This window comes from Cebus imitator, unplaced genomic scaffold, assembly GCF_001604975.1.
Source record: "Cebus imitator isolate Cc_AM_T3 unplaced genomic scaffold, Cebus_imitator-1.0 Scaffold538, whole genome shotgun sequence".
In the NCBI taxonomy this organism is placed as follows: Eukaryota; Metazoa; Chordata; class Mammalia; order Primates; family Cebidae; genus Cebus; species Cebus imitator.
Genome location: NW_016107853.1, coordinates 1042947 through 1059740, shown reverse-complemented (window position 1 = coordinate 1059740; position 16794 = coordinate 1042947). Strand labels below are relative to the sequence as shown.

The 16794-nt window shown below is 48.2% G+C and overlaps 1 protein-coding gene across 2 annotated transcripts in view; it reads right to left on the bottom strand.

Moving 5' to 3' along the window:
• SHMT1 (serine hydroxymethyltransferase 1) overlaps positions 1 to 14402 on the bottom strand; it is a 41351-nt gene extending 26949 nt beyond the window's left edge. Inside the window, exons 1-4 of one of the 2 annotated variants that reach the window (XM_017514867.2) lie at positions 14234 to 14402; positions 11920 to 12058; positions 4502 to 4616; positions 2191 to 2336 (exon numbers count right to left, since the gene is read on the bottom strand). In XM_017514867.2, coding sequence (XP_017370356.1) covers positions 2191 to 2336; positions 4502 to 4597 — 242 coding nt within the window. In that variant the 5' untranslated portion in view covers positions 4598 to 4616; positions 11920 to 12058; positions 14234 to 14402. The remainder of the gene's footprint in view (positions 1 to 2190; positions 2337 to 4501; positions 4617 to 11919; positions 12059 to 14233) is intronic. The other variant, XM_037733575.1, reaches the window with a different exon arrangement.
• Positions 14403 to 16794: the final 2392 nt, after the last annotated feature.

Sequence of the window (16794 nt, the reverse complement as noted above, 5' to 3'; positions counted from 1 at the left end):
TGACCTTGCGATCCGTCCGCCTTGGCCTCCCAAAGTGCTAAGATTACAGGTATGAGCCACTGTGCCTGGCCTTAAAAAGTTTTTTTAAATAACTACAGGCAATGGCTCCTGTCTGTAATCCCAGAGATTTGGAAGGCTGAAGTGGGAGAATTGCTTGAGGCCAGGAGTTCAAAACCAGCTGGGCAACACAGTGAGATCTCAGCTCTACGAAAAAAGTTTTAAATGAGCTAAGTGTGGTGGCTGGCATCTCTAGTCCTAGCTACTCTGGTGGCTGAGGCAGGAGAATTACTTGGGTCCAGGAGTTTGAGATTGCAGTGAGCTTTGATCATACCACTGCACTTCAGCCGGGGCAAGAGTGAGCTGCTGTCTCTAAAAAAAATAAATAGGCCAGGCTGGGCACAGTGGCTCACGACTGTAATCCCAGCACTTTGGGAGGCTGAGGTGGGCAGATCACATGAGGTTGGGAATTTGAGACCAGCCTGACCAACATGTAGAAACCCCATCTCTACTAAAAATACAACATTAGCCAGGCATGGTGATGCATGCCTATAGTCCCAACTACCGTGGAGGCTGATTAGGAGAATTGCTTGAACCAGGGAGGCAGAGGTTGCAGTGAGCCAAGATCGCGCCATAGCACCCTAGCCTGGACAACAAGAGTGAAACTCCATCTCAATCAATCAATCAATTAATCAATCAATAAGCCCGGGTGCGGTAGCTCATGCCTATAATCCCAGCACTTCGGGAGGCCAAGGCGGGCAGATCACAAGGTCAAGAGTTAAGACCATCCTGGCCAACATGATGAAACCCCGTCTTTACTAAAAATACAAAAAATTAGCCAGGCATGCTGGCACACGCCTGTAGTCCCAGCTACTCAGGAGGCTGAGGCAGGAGAATTGCTTGAACCCAGGAGGCAGAGGTTGCCGTGAGCCGAGATTGCAGCTCCAGCCTGGTAACACAGAGAGCCACCATGCCCAGTCCCCATCTGAAAAATGTAGAAAACATCACCCCTTGCCCAATACATTGCTGTGAGAATCCAGTGAAATATTAGTTGTGAAAAAACCTGGCGTGAGCCGGGTACAGTGGCTCACAGCTCTACTCCCAGTGCTCTAGGCGGCTAAGGTGGGTGGATCGCTTGAGCTCAGGAGTTGGAGATAAGCCTGGGCAACATGGTGAAATTCTGTTTCTACAAAAAATTGGCTGAGTGTGGTGGTGTATGCCTGTAGTCCCAGCTACTCAGGAGGCTGAGGTGGGAGGATGGCTTGAGTCCAGTAGGCCAAGGCTGCAGTGAACCTTGATCACACCACTGCACTTCAGCCTAGGCAAAAGACCTACCATATCTCAAAACAAAAAAACAAAAAAAAAGAAAGAAATAAAACACCTGATATTAACAAAATACCTTAGCCTGGATTTGAAAGAAGAAAAAGGAAAAAAAAGAAAAAAAGAGAGTGAAAGAAAACACCTGGTGAATTCTTCAAGGCACAGTGCAAAAGTTATTCACAGTAGGAGAAAGACAATGCCTTCAACTTGATTCTGTCTTCTATATAGAGCTTCAGGGGCACCTCAGGACAGAATGGCAATTCATTCTCCATGGGTGACCTTTCTGTTTCCTTTGGGACAAAAATGCACAAATTTGCAAACACCATGTCTAATTCTGTAATTTATTTTCTTTGCCTGAAGATGACTGTAAAAAACAAAAATGAATATAACACTGTAATTTTGAAGGTGAAAGAGACAACTGAAAGCCAGTGCATGTGTAAATCCAACATTCATAATGCAGAAACAGCTTCCAGTATTCCAGATTCAACATCCACCTCCACACTATTTCCAATACAGACTGGATGACTCACATGACAACAGCCATCTTCTGCAACATCCCTCGGATGACACTGACCTTTTCTAGACAGAGGCCACACGCCCTCCAGTGGCTCAGTCCTCCTTACAAACTGGCCTATTAGTCTAGAAAGCCCCCAAAGGACTGTGAAATGTGCCCCTGGGCACACTTGCACTGAGCTCTTCAGTGTTACCATATGCTGGGAATAAAACAGTTATGTCAGAGAGCGGGCGTGTAACAGAAATCCCACAGTTGGGAAAGTTGCTGTTGTCTGAAATTTCCAAATTGTTTAGATCCTAGGCGGATTCAGTACTCTCTATCACTGTGTCAGAATCAGGCCTCTGAAAAGATTCACATACCTCTGGCCCGGGTACCCCTCAGAGTATTTGTTATTTAAGCAAGAGCCTAGGGCCTCCAAAACTGCTCGGCTGGCAAAATTCTCTGAGGCAATCAGCTCCAATCCAACCCTCTGCCGGTTACTCTCCTTCTTAATGATGTTGTAAACCTTATGAGAAGAAAACAGATGCTTGATATTTGGAAATTTTAGTTTAAAATTTTGCTCTGATCCAAATTACAACCTCCTAAATGGAAAAGACACGCTTTCACATTAATACTGTACCCTCAGAAGCTGACCGTGACACAAATAACCACATCGAGAACTCTCATAACAATTAAGGAATAGAACGAATCCTCCTCAAAGGTTTTGGTATCTGGGAAATCACTAAATAATGGGTCAAGAAAAATAAAATGATTTAAGAGAAAACTGTGTTTCAGTGTCCAACCTAATTTTTAACACCACAATCTTGTTTTTTGTTTGTTTTTTTTCTTTTTTTGAGACAGAGTTTCGCTCTCGTTACCCAGGCTGGAGTGCAATGGCGCGATCTCGGCTCACCGCAACCTCCGCCTCCTGGGTTCAAGCAATTCTCCTGCCTTAGCCTCCCGAGTAGCTGGGACTACAGGCATGAGCCACCATGCCCAGCTAATTTTTGTATTTTTAGTAGAGCCGGGGTTTCACCATGTTGACCAGATGGTCTCGATCTCTTGACCTCGCGATCCACCCGCCTCGGCCTCCCAAAGTGCTGGGATTATAGGCATGAGCCACCGCGCCCAGCCTACAATCTTGTTATTTTTATCCCTACATTTCACCAAGTCTCTCCCTCCCTAAACCTTATTCCTCATTCCTCTTCCTTAAAAGATGCTTCAGGCCAGGTGTAGTGGCTCACACCTGTAATCCCAGCACTTCAGGAGACTAAGGCAGGTTAATTGCCTGAGCCCAGGAGTTCAAGACCAGCCTGGGCAACATGGTGAAACCCCGTCTCCACCAAAACCACTAAAAATTAGCCAGGTGTGGTGGCATGCGCTTGTAGTCCCAGCAACTCAGGAGGCCGAGGTGGAAGGATCACTTGAGCCCAGGGGACGGAGGCAACAGTGAGCTGAGGCAAGATCATGCCATTGCACTCCAGCCTGAGGGACAGAGTGAGATCCTGTCTTAAAAAAAGAGAAGAAAAGATGTTTCAGCAAATTCATGGAGACAGAAAGCACATAAGTGGTTGACCAGCGTTGGGGAGCTTGGGGTGACTGCTCCCAAGGTTTAAGGTTTCTTTTTGGGGGGGATAAAAATGTTTTAAAATTTACTATGAATATTCTAAAACCCACTAAATTGTATGGTAAATCAATAATATCTCAATAAAGCTTTTATAAAAACAAATAGGACAGGCACAATAGCTCACGCCTGTAATCCTAGCACTTTGGGAGGCTGAGGCAGGCAGATCGCCAGAGGTCAGGGATTCAAGACCAGCCTGGCAAACATGGTGAAACCCTGTCTCTACTAAAAATACAAAAATTAGCTGGGCGTGATGGCGTGCACCTGTAATCCCAGCTACTCGGGAGGCTTAGGCAGGAGAGTCTCTTGAACCCTGGAGGCGGAGGTTGCAGTGAGCTGAGATCACACCACTGCACTCAAGCCTGGGCGACAGAGCGAGACTCTACCTCAAAAAGAAAAAATAAATAAATGAATAAATAAGTAAAATTAAAATTAAAAACAAATAAGGCTGGGTGTGGTGGCTCACGCCTATAATCCCAGCATTTTGGGAGGCTGAGGCAGGTATATCACCTGAGGTCAGGAGTTCCAGACCAGGCTGGCCAACATGGCCAAACCCCATCTCTACTAAAAATACAAAAATTAGCCAGACATGGTGGTGGGTGCCTGTAATCCCAGCTACTTGGAAGGCTGAGGCTGGAGAATACCTTGAACCCGGGAGGCGGAGGTTGCAGTCAGCCGAGATCATGCCATTGCACCCCAGCCTGGGCAATAAGAGTGAAACTCTGACTCAAGAAAAAAGCAAAAAACAAAAAACAAATAAAGGTGGTTCTAGATGTCTAGATGGATCTATATTCCCTGTGAACTGTAAGGAAAGGGTCAATTGCCTGTGATCTCTCTTCTTCTCTTTCCTCCAGAGCACTCGGCACAGCGCTCCACACTTGGTAGAAACCCAGCAATCTTTAAATTTACCCTCAAAGGATTTGTAGCCGTTTTCTCTGCCACCACCTGTAAATCCATCACGATGATACTCATTCCAAGGTTGTCCCTAATTAACTTGTAATTAGAACTAGAGATTTAAATGAAGGCCTCCAACATAAAAACATCTGTAAAGACCCCACAAATCTCACCTCAACATCACTGTCTTTGAGGGGCTGCGCCAGCATCTTGTCATGTGAGGACCACAGGTCAGCATCCCTGTGGGCCCCATTGACTGGCATTGCCATTGCACTGGTTCGAAGCTGCCTAAAAAATGGGAAAAACATTTGTAGCTTCCAGCATTAAATTTATTTATTTATATTTTTTTGACACTCTGTCACCCAGATTGGAGTGCAATGGCGTGATCTTGGCTCACTGCAACCTCTGCCTCCTGAGTTCAAGCAATTCTCCTGCCTCACTCAGCCTCTGAGTAGCTGGGTGTACACAGGCGCACGCCACTATGCCCAGCTAATTTTTTTATTTTTCACAGAGACAGAGACGGGGTTTCACCATGTTGGTCAGGCTGGCCTCAAACTCCTGATCGCAAGTGATCTGCCTGCCTCAGCCTCCCAAAATGCTGGGATTACAGGTGTGAGCCACCACACCCAGCCAGCATTAAATTTACTCAAAGCTCAACACAACCTGTTAGTTCTATGGAGTTGCTAAACTAACATTTTTTTAAGCCTTTCCTTCAAAATTGCTTGGCAAACACAAGCATACTCTGTTGCAAAACCACTGGGTGGAACTTCTGGTTCCTTTCAGAACTGCTGAGGTCAGCTCCTCTCCCTCAGAAATGAGAACTGACCCTCCCCCCACCTGCAGGGAGCCCAACTCCACCTCCTCTTAGCCATCCTCATGGGTACAGCTTATCTCCCACAACTAAACTAAATTCCTTGAAGGTAAGGACTGAGTGGCACTTTTTAAAAAATCTTCTGCAATACCCAACACTGCTATACATGAAGAATATTTTCCAAATGACTGAACAGATGAATCCTTGACATGAAACAATTCTACTGGCAGGGACTTGGCACGCTCTCATAAAATAGTAAATATTCACTATTTAGCAACTTTTCAAAAGATTATTTGGGACACACAAGTTAATGATGAACAGGGCGCCCGCAGCTGGGATCATCTTTCCAGGACGACCAGCAGTAGTATTTTATAAATGATAATGTAAGTACAGCAAACAGCACCTATTCATTCTGTCTGGACACATTTCTCCAGGCTCCTGCAAAATGTAAATGGAAGTTTTGCTATAAGAAGGGCCTCTAATAGGCATGGAATATAGAAGTGACCTCATTTTAATCCTAGCAACACTTTAACATGTTAATTTCTTTCATATTTCAAGTAATGAAAATGAGGCTCAGGGCCAAGCGTGCAACTCACACCTGTAATCCCAGCACTTTGGGAGGCAATGTGGGAGGATGGCCAGAGGCCAAGACCAGCCTGGGCATGAAAGCAAGACCACATTGCTACAAAAAAAAAAAAAGCTGGGCATGGTGGGATGGGCCTATAGCTCTAGCTACTGAGGCTAGGATTCTTAAAAACAAAACAAAACAAAAAACAAAAGAACAAAAGAAAAATAAACAAAGTAGGCCGGGCGCGGTGGCTCACACCTGTAATCCCAGCACTTTGGGAGGCCTAGGCGGGTGGATCACGAGGTCAACAGATCGAGACCATCCTGGTCAACATGGTGAAACCCCGTCTCTACTAAAAATACAAAACATTAGCTGGGCATGGTGGCGCGTGTCTGTATTCCCAGCGACTCAGGAGGCTGAGGCAGGAGAATTGCCTGAACCCAGGAGGCGGAGGTTGCGGTGAGCCGAGATCGCGCCATTGCACTCCAGCCTGGGTAACAAGAGCGAAACTCCGTCTCAAAAAAAAAAAAATAAATAAATAAATAAAATAAACAAAGTTAGAAAAGTAAAATATCTTAGCCCAGGGCTGCACAGCAAGTTAGCCACAGATGCAGGACTCCAAACTCCAAAGCACATGCTCTAAGTACTCCACAGATTTCCTGTGAAGCTGTTAGTTAAAATAGCAATTGGAGAGCCGGGTGCGGTGGCTCACGCCTATAATCCCAGCACTTTGGGAGGCCAAGATGGGTAGACCACCTGTAGTTGGGAGTTCGAGACCAGACTGACCAACATAGAGAAACCCTATCATTACTAAAAATACAAAATTAGCCAGACGTGGTGGTGCATGCATGTAATCCCAGCTACTCAGGACACTGAGGCAGGAGAATCGCTTGAACCTGGGAGGTGGAGGTTACAGTGAGCCAAGATCGTGCCATTACACTCCAGCCTGGACAACAAGAGCGAAACTCCATCTTAAAAAAAAAAGCACATGGGCCTTATGTAGTAGCTCATGCCTGTAATTCTAGCACTTTGAGAGGCTGAGGTGGGAGGATCACTTGAGCGCAGGAGTGCAAGACCAGCCTGGGAAACATGGTAAAGCTCCACCTCTACAAAAAATACAAATTGGGGCTGGGTGTTGTGGCTTACTCCTGTTTTCCCAGCACTTTGGGAGGCTGAGGCCGGTGGATCATCTGAGGTCAGGAGTTTGAGACTACCCAGACCAACAAGGTGAAACTCCGTCTCTACTAAAAATACAAAAATTAGCCAGGCGTGGTGGCAGGCACCTGTAGTCCCAGCTATTTGGGAGGCTGACACAGGAGAATTATTGAACCAGGGAGGTGGAGGCTGCAGTGAGCTGAGATCGAACCATTGCACTCCAGCCTAGATGACGGAATGAGACTCCATCTCAAAAACAAGCAAACAAACAAACAAACACAAACCAAATTATTAGCTGGGCGTGGTGGCATGCATCTGTAGTCCCAGCTATTCAGGAGGCTGAGGTGGGAGGATCACCTGAGCCTGAAAGCTAGGAATTGCAGTGAGCCATAATTGTGGCACTGCACTCCAGCCTGGGTGATAGAGTAAGATCCTGTGTTGTTGTTCTTTTTTTTTTTAAAGGCACTTGTTTGAATATAAATCTTCTTAAAGAATTACAGGTTGGGCTGGGCGCGGCTCACACCTGTAATCCCAGCACTTTGGGAGGCCAAGGCAGGCGGGCTGATCACAAGATCAGGAGACCAGCCTGGCCAACATGGTGAAACCCTGTCTCTACTAAAAATACAAAAATTAGCTGGGCACGGTGGCACACGCCTGCAATCCCAACTACTGGGGAGGCTGAGGCAGGAGAATCGCAGTAAGCCAAGATCGTGCCACTATACTCCAGCCCGGGTGACAGAGCAAGGTTCCTTCTCAAAAAAAAAAAAAAAAAAAATTACATGTCATATTTGCCAGCGTATTTTATGGAGTCATGCTCTGCGGCACAGGATAAAGTGCAGTGGTGCAATCCTGGCTCACTAGGGCTTCAACTTCCTGGGTTCAAGTGATCTCTCACCTCAGCTCACAAACAGTCTCGCTCTGTTGCCCAGGCTAGAGTATAATAGCGAAATCTTGGCTCACTATAGGAGGCTGAGGCAGGAGAATCACCTTCCAGGTTCAAGCAATTCTCCCGCCTCAGCCTCCTGAATAGCTGGGATAACAGGCACACACCATCACACCCAGCTAATTTTTGTTGTATTTTTAGTAGAGATGGGGTTTCACCATGTTGGCCAGGTTGGTCTTAAACTCCTGACCTCAGGTGATTCACTCGCCTTGGCCTCCCAAACTATTGGGATTATAGGCAGGAGCAACCAGGGCCCGCCAATTTTTTTGTTTTTTGTAGAGATACAGTCTCATTATGTTATCCAGGCTGATCTCTAAACTCCTGGGCTCAAGCAATCCTCCTGCCTCAGCCTCCCAAAACGCTGGGATTACACACATGAGCCACTGCACCCAGCTCATGGTTTTATTTCTATCACAAAACTACATCCCATCAAAATACAGCTGACTGGTTGTCAGACATGGTGGCTCACACCAGTAATCCCAGCACTTTGGGAGGCCAAGACAGGGACACCATCAGGAACCATCAGGCAGTGGTGCCACAAAACACAAGGCAGCGAGGCCTGGGCTACAGGCCCTGGAAGGCATCTACAGCCTTGGGGGGGCCCATCTGCTCCTCCTGGGTGATAAAAGCTGCTCCCAGCCAGAGCCCCTGCACCCCAAGACCTCTGTCTCGGCAACAGCCATGCCCTGGGCAGTGGAGAAAGCAAGAAAGAAGCACAATGGCCAAAACAGGCCCGCTGGTCTTAGAACCCCACAGAGAAAAAAAAAAAAGCCTTCCCTAAACATCAGCTACTCAAGGTTAAGAGGACTTGAAGGTGGTCAGCAGTACAGGTGAAAGATTTCTGAACCAAGTAACTCAAGTCCATTTGGAAACCTCCTCTGAGAAGGGTCAGCTCCACAATCGCTCTGTGAAAGGCATTTCATTCAGCTCTCTGGAACAACCAAGTCTCTACCAATTTCACTTCAGCCTAACAACATGTGCTGTCTTGCCCTTACCACAAACCCTTCCTGGTCCTCAACATGAATTCCAAGCCGTTACTTTCTAATCCCTGGTGAGAGAGACAGCCCCAGCCCTCAGCCCATCAGTCCCATCCCTGGGCTGCTACCCATCCATTTAGGATCACGGAAGCCCTCAATCTGAGGACACACTTAGCATCTCCTCTCGAGTTTGGAGGTTGGCTGAAAAACATACACGGTAACTTGAATCTCTCACTTTTTTTTGCCTTTAAATTGTGAGAAAAATACCTAACATAATATTTAGTTTTAGCCATTTTTACATACACAGTGGTATTAAGTATTCATGTTTTACAACAATCATCATTATTTATCTCCAGAACTTTTTCAACATCCCAAACTGAAATTCTGTACCCATGAAATAAACGCCTTTTCCTCTCACTGCTCAGATCCCGGTAACTACTACTGTACTCTGTATCTCTATGAATTTGACTACTCTAGCTACCTCATTTAAGTGGAATCATGCTGCATTTGTCCTTTTGTGTCTGGCTTAATTCACTTAGCATAGTTCTCAACAAGATTCATACATGTTGTAGCATGTATCAGAATTTCTTTCCTTTCTTTTTTTTTTTTGGAGATGGAGTGTCACTCTGTCGCCCATGCTGGAGTGCAATGGCATGATCTCAACTCACTGCAACCTCCAACTCCCAGGTTCAAGCGATTCTCCTGCCTCAGCCTCCCAAGTAGCTGGGATTACAGGCACACACCACTGTGCCGTTAATGTTTGTATTTTTAATAGAGGTGGGGTTTCACCATGTTGGCCAGGCTGATCTTGAACTCCTGACCTCATGATCCACCTGCCTCAGCCTCTCACAGTGCTGAGATTACAGGTGTGAGCAACTGTGCCAGGCCTTTTTTTTTTTTTGGAAATGAATGAAGTCTCACTCTGTTGCCCAGGCTGGAGTGCAGTGGCGTGGTCTCGGCTCACTGCCACCTCCACCTCCCGGGTTGAAGCAATTCTCCTCCCTCAGCCTCCTGAATAGCTGGGATTACAGGTGACTACCACCATGCCTGGCTAATTTTTTGTGTTTTTAGTAGAGATGGGGTTTCACCATGTTGGCCAAGTTGGTCTCAAATTCCTGACCTCAAGTGATCCACCCAACTCGACCTCCCACAGTTCTGGGATTACAGGCATGAGACACTGCGCCTGGCCTCCTTTTCAGGGGTGAATAATATTTTATTGTATGTGAATGCCATATTTTGTTTCTCCCTTCATTTGCTGATAGACATTTGGATTGTTTCCACCTTGTGGTCATTGTGAATCATGCTGCTATGAATACGGGTATACAAATTTCTGTTCAAGTACTCCATGCTTTCAATTTTTCTGGGTATATATTCAGAAGTGGAATTACTGGGTCATAGGGTAATTCCATGTTTAATTCAAAATAAGGCCTGGGCTGGGCATGGTGACTCACACCTGTAATCCCAGCACTTTGGGAGGCCAAGGCAGGCGGATCACAAGGTCAGGAGTTCGAGACCAGCCTGGCCAACATAGTGAAACCCCATCTCTACTAAAAATACAAAAATTAGCCGGTTGTGGTGGCAGGTGCCTATAATCCCAGCTACTCAGGAGGCTGAGGCAGGAGAATTAGTTGAAACCCAGGAGGTGGAGGTTGCAGTGAGCCAAGATCACACCACTGCATTCCAGCCTGGGTGACAGAGCAAGACTCCATCTCAGGTCGGGGGGAGGGGAGGGGAGAAGGCCTGGCGAGGTGGCTCACGCCTGTAATCCCAGCACTTTGGGAGGCCAAGGAGGGTGAATAACCTGAGGTCAGGTGTTCAAGACCAGCCTGGCCAACATGTCGAAACCCTGTCTCTAGTAAAAAGACAAAAATTGGCTGGGTGCTGTGGCATGTGCCTGTAGTCCCAGCTACTCAGGAGGCTGAGGCAATCGCTTGAACCCAAGAGGCAGAGGTTGCAGTGAGCCAAGACTGCGCCACTGCACTCCAGCCTGGGTGACAGAGCAAGACTCCATCTTATAAAAAAAATAAAATAAAAATTAGCTGGATGATATGGTAGTGCATGCCTGTAGTCTCAGCTATTTGGGAGGCTGAGGTGAGAGGATTATTTGGGCCTGGGAGGTCAAGGCTGCCATAAACTATGATTTTGCCACTGCTCTCCAGCCTGGATGACAGAGTGAGACCCTGTCTCTCAAAAAGAAAAAAAACTCCAAAATAAGTGTTTGATATCTAAGACCTCTACAATGAATTCATTCAATCAGCATTTATTGAACAACTCTTACGTCCCAGGCACAGAGCTAGGCACTATGAATACAGAAGTTACTAAGATAGAGGTCCTGCTCTTATGAGAAACAAATTATAAACAATTAAGAAATACAGCTGGGCCTGGTGGCTCATGCCTGTAATCCCAGCACTTTGGGAGGCTGAGGCAGGCGGATCACAAGGTCAGGAGTTTGAGACCAACCTGGCCAATATGGTGAAACCCTGACTATACTAAAAATACAAAAATTAGCCAGGCATGGTGGCAGGCACCCGTAGTCCCAGCTACTTGGGAGGCTGAGGCAGGAGAACCGATTGAACCTGGGAGGCAGAGGTTGCAGTGAGCTGAGATCATGCCACTGCACTCCAGCCTGGTTGACAGCAGAGCAAGACTCTGTCTCAAAAAAAAAAAAAAAAAATTAGGTTGGGCACAGTGGATCACAACTTCAGTCTCAGTACTGTGGGAGGCCGAGGCGGGTGGATTACTTGAGGTCAGTAGTTCGAGACCAGCCTGGCCAACATGGTAAAACCCCGTCTCTACTAAAAATGCAAAAATTACCCAGGTGTGGTGGGTGCCTGTAATCCCAGCTATTTGGGAGGCTGAGGCAGGAGAATTGCTTGAACCGGGGAATCGGAGGTTGGAGTGAGGGGGGAGATCATACCATTGCACTCCAGCCTGGGTGGACAGAGCAGGGTGCATCTCAAAAAAAAAGAAAAGAAATACACAAGCTCAGGCATGGTGGCTCATGCCTGTAATCCCCAAACTATGAAAGGCTGAGGCGAGAAGATCACATGAACCCAGGAGTTCAAGACCAGACTAGGCAACATGGCAAAACCCTGTCTCTACAAAAAATATATAAAAAATTAAAAAAAAAAAATTACCCGAGCCTGGTGGTACACGCCTATATTCTCAGCTTCTCTGGGTGGCTGATGCAGGAGGATCGCTTGAGTCTCACAGGCTGAGGATGCAGTGAGCCTAGATTGTGCCACAGCACTCCAGCCTGGGCAACAGAGCAAGACCCTGTCTCAAAAGTGAAAGAAAGGAAAGGAAGAGCTACTTCAGACTGTGCCAGAGAACATCCCTGAGCTGAAATCTGAGCTGGAAAGGAGCCAAGCATGAGATCTGGGATGAGAGCAATTTACGCAGAGTAAACAAGCACAGAGCACCCCAAGTTCAAATCTCAGAGAAAGGAGGAAGTGTGACTCACCATGGGTGGGAAATCAGACTTACACACCTGAAGTCTGGGGAGTCACAGGACCACAGGAGTAAAGACCAGCCTGGGTAACATAGTGACACCCCTGTCTCTCTAAAAAGAAAAAAAAAAGGGCTGGGCGCAGTGGCTCACGCATGTAATCCCAGCACTTTGGGAGGCCAAGGTGGACAGATCATTTGAGGTAAGGAGTTTGAGACCAGCTTGGTCAATATGGCAAAAACTCATCTCTACTAAAAATACAAAAATTAGCCGGTCATGGTGGCATATGCCTGTAATCCCAGCTACTCAGGAAACTGAGGCAGGAGAATAGCTTGAACCAGTGCGGTGGAGGTTTCAGTTAGCCGACATCATGCCACTGCACTCTAGCCTGGATGACAGAGCAAGACTCCGTCCCAAAATAAAAGAAAGAAAGAAAAGGAAACTTAGGAATCTTAGGGACGTCTTCATTAACATTCAGTAACACCTGGTAAGCACCCCAGCCAACACAGCTCACTGAAGCATCACTCATTACAGCATTAGATATTTCTGTAGAGGCACGGTTGCTCAGTGTTGGCCAGATCCTCAACACCAGGGAAAGAGACCCAGTAAGGGAGGTCACCAGCAAAGTCACCAGCCTCTCCATGCCTCCAAATCTTACCTGGGCCTCTATCACACAAGTGGATCCAGCCAGCGGTCTGCTAAGGGAGCTACCTTGTTGAACATCTATCTCACACAAAGATTTTTGTGTTCTCTTGTTTACAGAGAAGGAAATTGAGGCCCAGAGAGCTAACTTGCCTAAAGTCATACAATAAGAGCCAGAATCTGAACTCTGGTTTCTCTTCACTTCCAAAGCCTCGTCCCAGGACATTGCAACACTGCACTAAATAAAAACACAATTACCAACCTCCGTTCCAAGTTCCCCCAGGTAATAAATTTACGTTATTTCTTTCTTTCTCTTTGTTTTTTTTTTGAGATAGAGTCTCGCTCTGTCCCTCAGGCTGGAGTGCATAGGCGCCATCTCTGCTCACTGCAACCTCCACCTCCTGGGTTCAAGCGATTCTCCTGCCTCAGCCTCCCGAGTAGCTGGGATTACAGGTGTGTGCCACCATGGCCGGCTAATTTTTTTGTATTTTTAGTAGAGGCGGGGTTTCACTGTGTTTGCCAGGCTGGTCACAAACTCCTGACCTTAAGTGATCTGCACAGCTCCATCTCCCAAAGTGCTAGGGATTACAGGCATGAGCCACCGCGCCCGGCCTACAATGTTATTTCTGTAAGAACCTCAACTGGTGTTTCCAGTCCATTCTCTGGGATAACTGCCCGAGTTTGAAGGCCCGCATCTGTGCTGACCTCAGCTGGACGAAGGGTCACTTAGCTCCCAGAATCTCAAAGCAGAGGCACCGGGCCAAGAACTTTACAGTGCAACATTAGTCTCCTACAACAGTGGGATGGCAGACTGTGGGCAACAGGAAGAGCTCATTCCCCAGAGGGATCTGGTGGGACAGGCCAAAAGTGGAGGGACCCTGCGCGTAGTGGTTAAGGGCGCAGGCTTTGAGAACCCGGGTTCGATTCCGAGCTCTGCCATTTAAGTTGTGTCCTTTCTGAACCCCACCACCTTGCTCACCTGTAAAATGCGGGAAACGGTTAACACTCGACTTGCAGCTTTGTCGTGAAGGAGCGAGGCGAGGAGCTGTGTTTAAATCGAAAATGCTCAACGAGAAAAGTGCTACTCGCATCCGCGGTAAGCCTTCGCATTCCTGCCAAAGGCCACCAAGGCCACCCCATCGCGCTGAATGTGCCTGGTACCGGGGAGCTGCGGCTGGCGGCCGCCCGACCCCCAGCCCAGGCGCGACGCAAGCGCTCCCCTCCCGTCGTTCCGACTGCAGAGGGTGAGGTACGGCAGGGGACAGAGAGGACGCCCGAGCACCCCAACCCCGGGATCCAAGACACCGCGGCCCTCGGACCCGAAGCCGCCCACCTACCGGAACACGGCCACGCGCCCGTACCTAGCGACGCCTCAGTCCCACGCCGCCGTCGGTGCCACCAGAGTCCCAGGCCCGCTGACCCAACGCCCCGCGCACCGCCGCGTTCCAACCACGTGACCGGCCGCGCCAACCCCAAACCCAACTTGGCGCTGGACCGCTCGCGCTCCGTTGGTGCACCTCGCGCGCCAGGCTTCGGCCTGGCCCCGCCCCCAAAGACGCCCAATCAGAGCGCGCAGCCAAGCAGGGGCCGCCTCCAAGCGCGCCCGCGCTACTGGCTGCGGCGGAGCGGCGGGCAGGGCTGGCTCCTCCAGGGCCGGCCGGGGGTCGCGTGGCGCAGCCGCGCACCTAGGGCAGGAACCCGTAGGACTGACACGCTTTGGCTGCAAGGCTGCTGTGTGGACGGGGATTTCCGGGAAGACTGCACAGGGCCTTCCTCACTTAAGCCTGCCGCTTGGGCCGTGGGGATTATGGGTGAATTTTGTTCATGGTACTACTTTTAGTTAACAGGGTGGTCATTTAAATTAGGACAAATGTGGGACCAAAGTGCAACATTATTACTCTGTAGGTGTGGAATCCAGGAGCAGTCAGTTTATTATTACTGTTTTTATATATTTATTTATTTATTTTTAATTTATTTATTTTTTTTTTTTTGAGATGGAGTTTCGCTCTTGTTACCCAGGCTGGAGTGCAATGGCGCGATCTCGGCTCACGGCAACCTCCGCCTCCTGGGTTCAGGCAATTCTCCTGCCTCAGCCTCCTGAGTAGCTGGGATTACAGGCACGCGCCACCATGCCCAGCTAATTTTTTTGTAGTTTTAGTAGAGACGGGGTTTCACCATGTTGACCAGGATGGTCTCGATCTCTTGACCTCGTGATCCACCCGCCTCGGCCTCCCAAAGTGCTGGGATTACAGGCTTGAGCCACCGCGCCCGGCTGTTTTGTATTTTTAGTAGAGACGGGGTTTCACCATGTTGAGTCTCGATCTCTTGACCTCGTGATCCACCCGCCTCGGCCTCCCAAAGTGCTGGGATTACAGGCGTGAGCCACCGCGCCCGGCTGTTTTGTATTTTTAGTAGAGACGGGGTTTCACCGTGTTGACCAGGATGGTCTCGATCTCTTGATCTCGTGATCCACCCGCCTCGGCCTCCCAAAGTGCTGGGATTACAGGCGTAAGCCACCGCGCCCGGCCTATATATTTATTTTTTGAGACAGGGTCTCACTCTGTGCCCAGGTGGGAGTAGAGATGGGGGTCTAACCATGTTGCCCAGACTGACCTCGAATTCCTGGCCTCAAGTGATTCTTTGCATCACTAGATTGACGACAACTATATCTGTCTGGCACAGCTGTCGGAGGATTAATAGACATACATATGTAAAACACTGAGGGACCGGCGGGGTGGCACACGCCTGTAATCCCAGCACTTTCAGAGGCCGACGTGGGTGGGCTAATTGAGGTCAGGAGTTCAAGACCAGCCTGGCCAACATGGTGAAACCCTGGTTTAGTAGAAACCGTTTCTACTAAAAATACAAAAATTAGCAGGCAGGTGCCTGTAATCCCAGCTACTTGGGAGGCTGAGGCAGGAGAATCACTTGAACCTGGGAGGAGGAGGTTTCAGTGAGCTGATATGGCACCACTGCACTCCTGCCTGGGCATCAGAGTGAGGCTCTGTCTCAAAAAAAAAAAAAAATCTGGAGAGGAAGCCGTTCTTTCTACAACAGTCATAAAAACCACAGTACATATACTCTGAATGATTTTGTCAAATAACTTTTTTGCCTAGTGACGTGCCACCCTCCATGGATTTTTGGAATTTAGAACATCAAGCAGGAGGTAGATTATAAGGACAAATACAAATTAAAGATACTAGGTTTGGCCAGGCATGGTGGCTCACGCCTGTAATCCCAGCACTTTGGGAGGCTGAGGTGGGTGGATCACAAGGTCAGGAGTTCAAGACAAGCCTGGCCAACATGGTGAGATCCCGTCTCTACTAAAAATACAAAACTTAAGGCCGGGCATGGTGGCTCACACCTGTAATCTCAGTACTTTGGGAGGTCAAGCTGCATCTCAGAAAAAAAAAAAAAAGCAAAAATTACCTGGGTGTGATGGCGCTTGCCTATAATCCCAGCTACTTGGAGGCTGAGTCAGGAGAATCACTTGAACCTGGGAGGCGGAGGTTGCAGTAAGCCGAGATTGTGCCACTGCACTCCAGCTTGTGCTGTGGAGTGTGTGGTTTCTTGGTATCTCCTAATTGGATGGATCTTAGGGGAATTATGCTGCATGAAAAAAAGACAATGTCAGGCCGGGAGCATTGTCTCATGCCTGTAATCCCAGCACTTTGGGAGGCTGAGGCAGATGGATCACTTGAGGTCAGAAGTTTGAGACTAGCCCGGCCAACATGCTGAAACCCCATCTCTGTTAAAAATACAAAAATTATCCGGGTGTGGTGGCACACGCCTGTAATCCCAGCTACTCGGGAGGCTGAGACAGGAGAATCGCTGGAACCCAGGAGGTGGACGTTTCAGTGAGCTGAGATCACCTCACTACACTCCAGCCTGGGCAACAGAGCAAGACTCCAGCTCAAAAAAA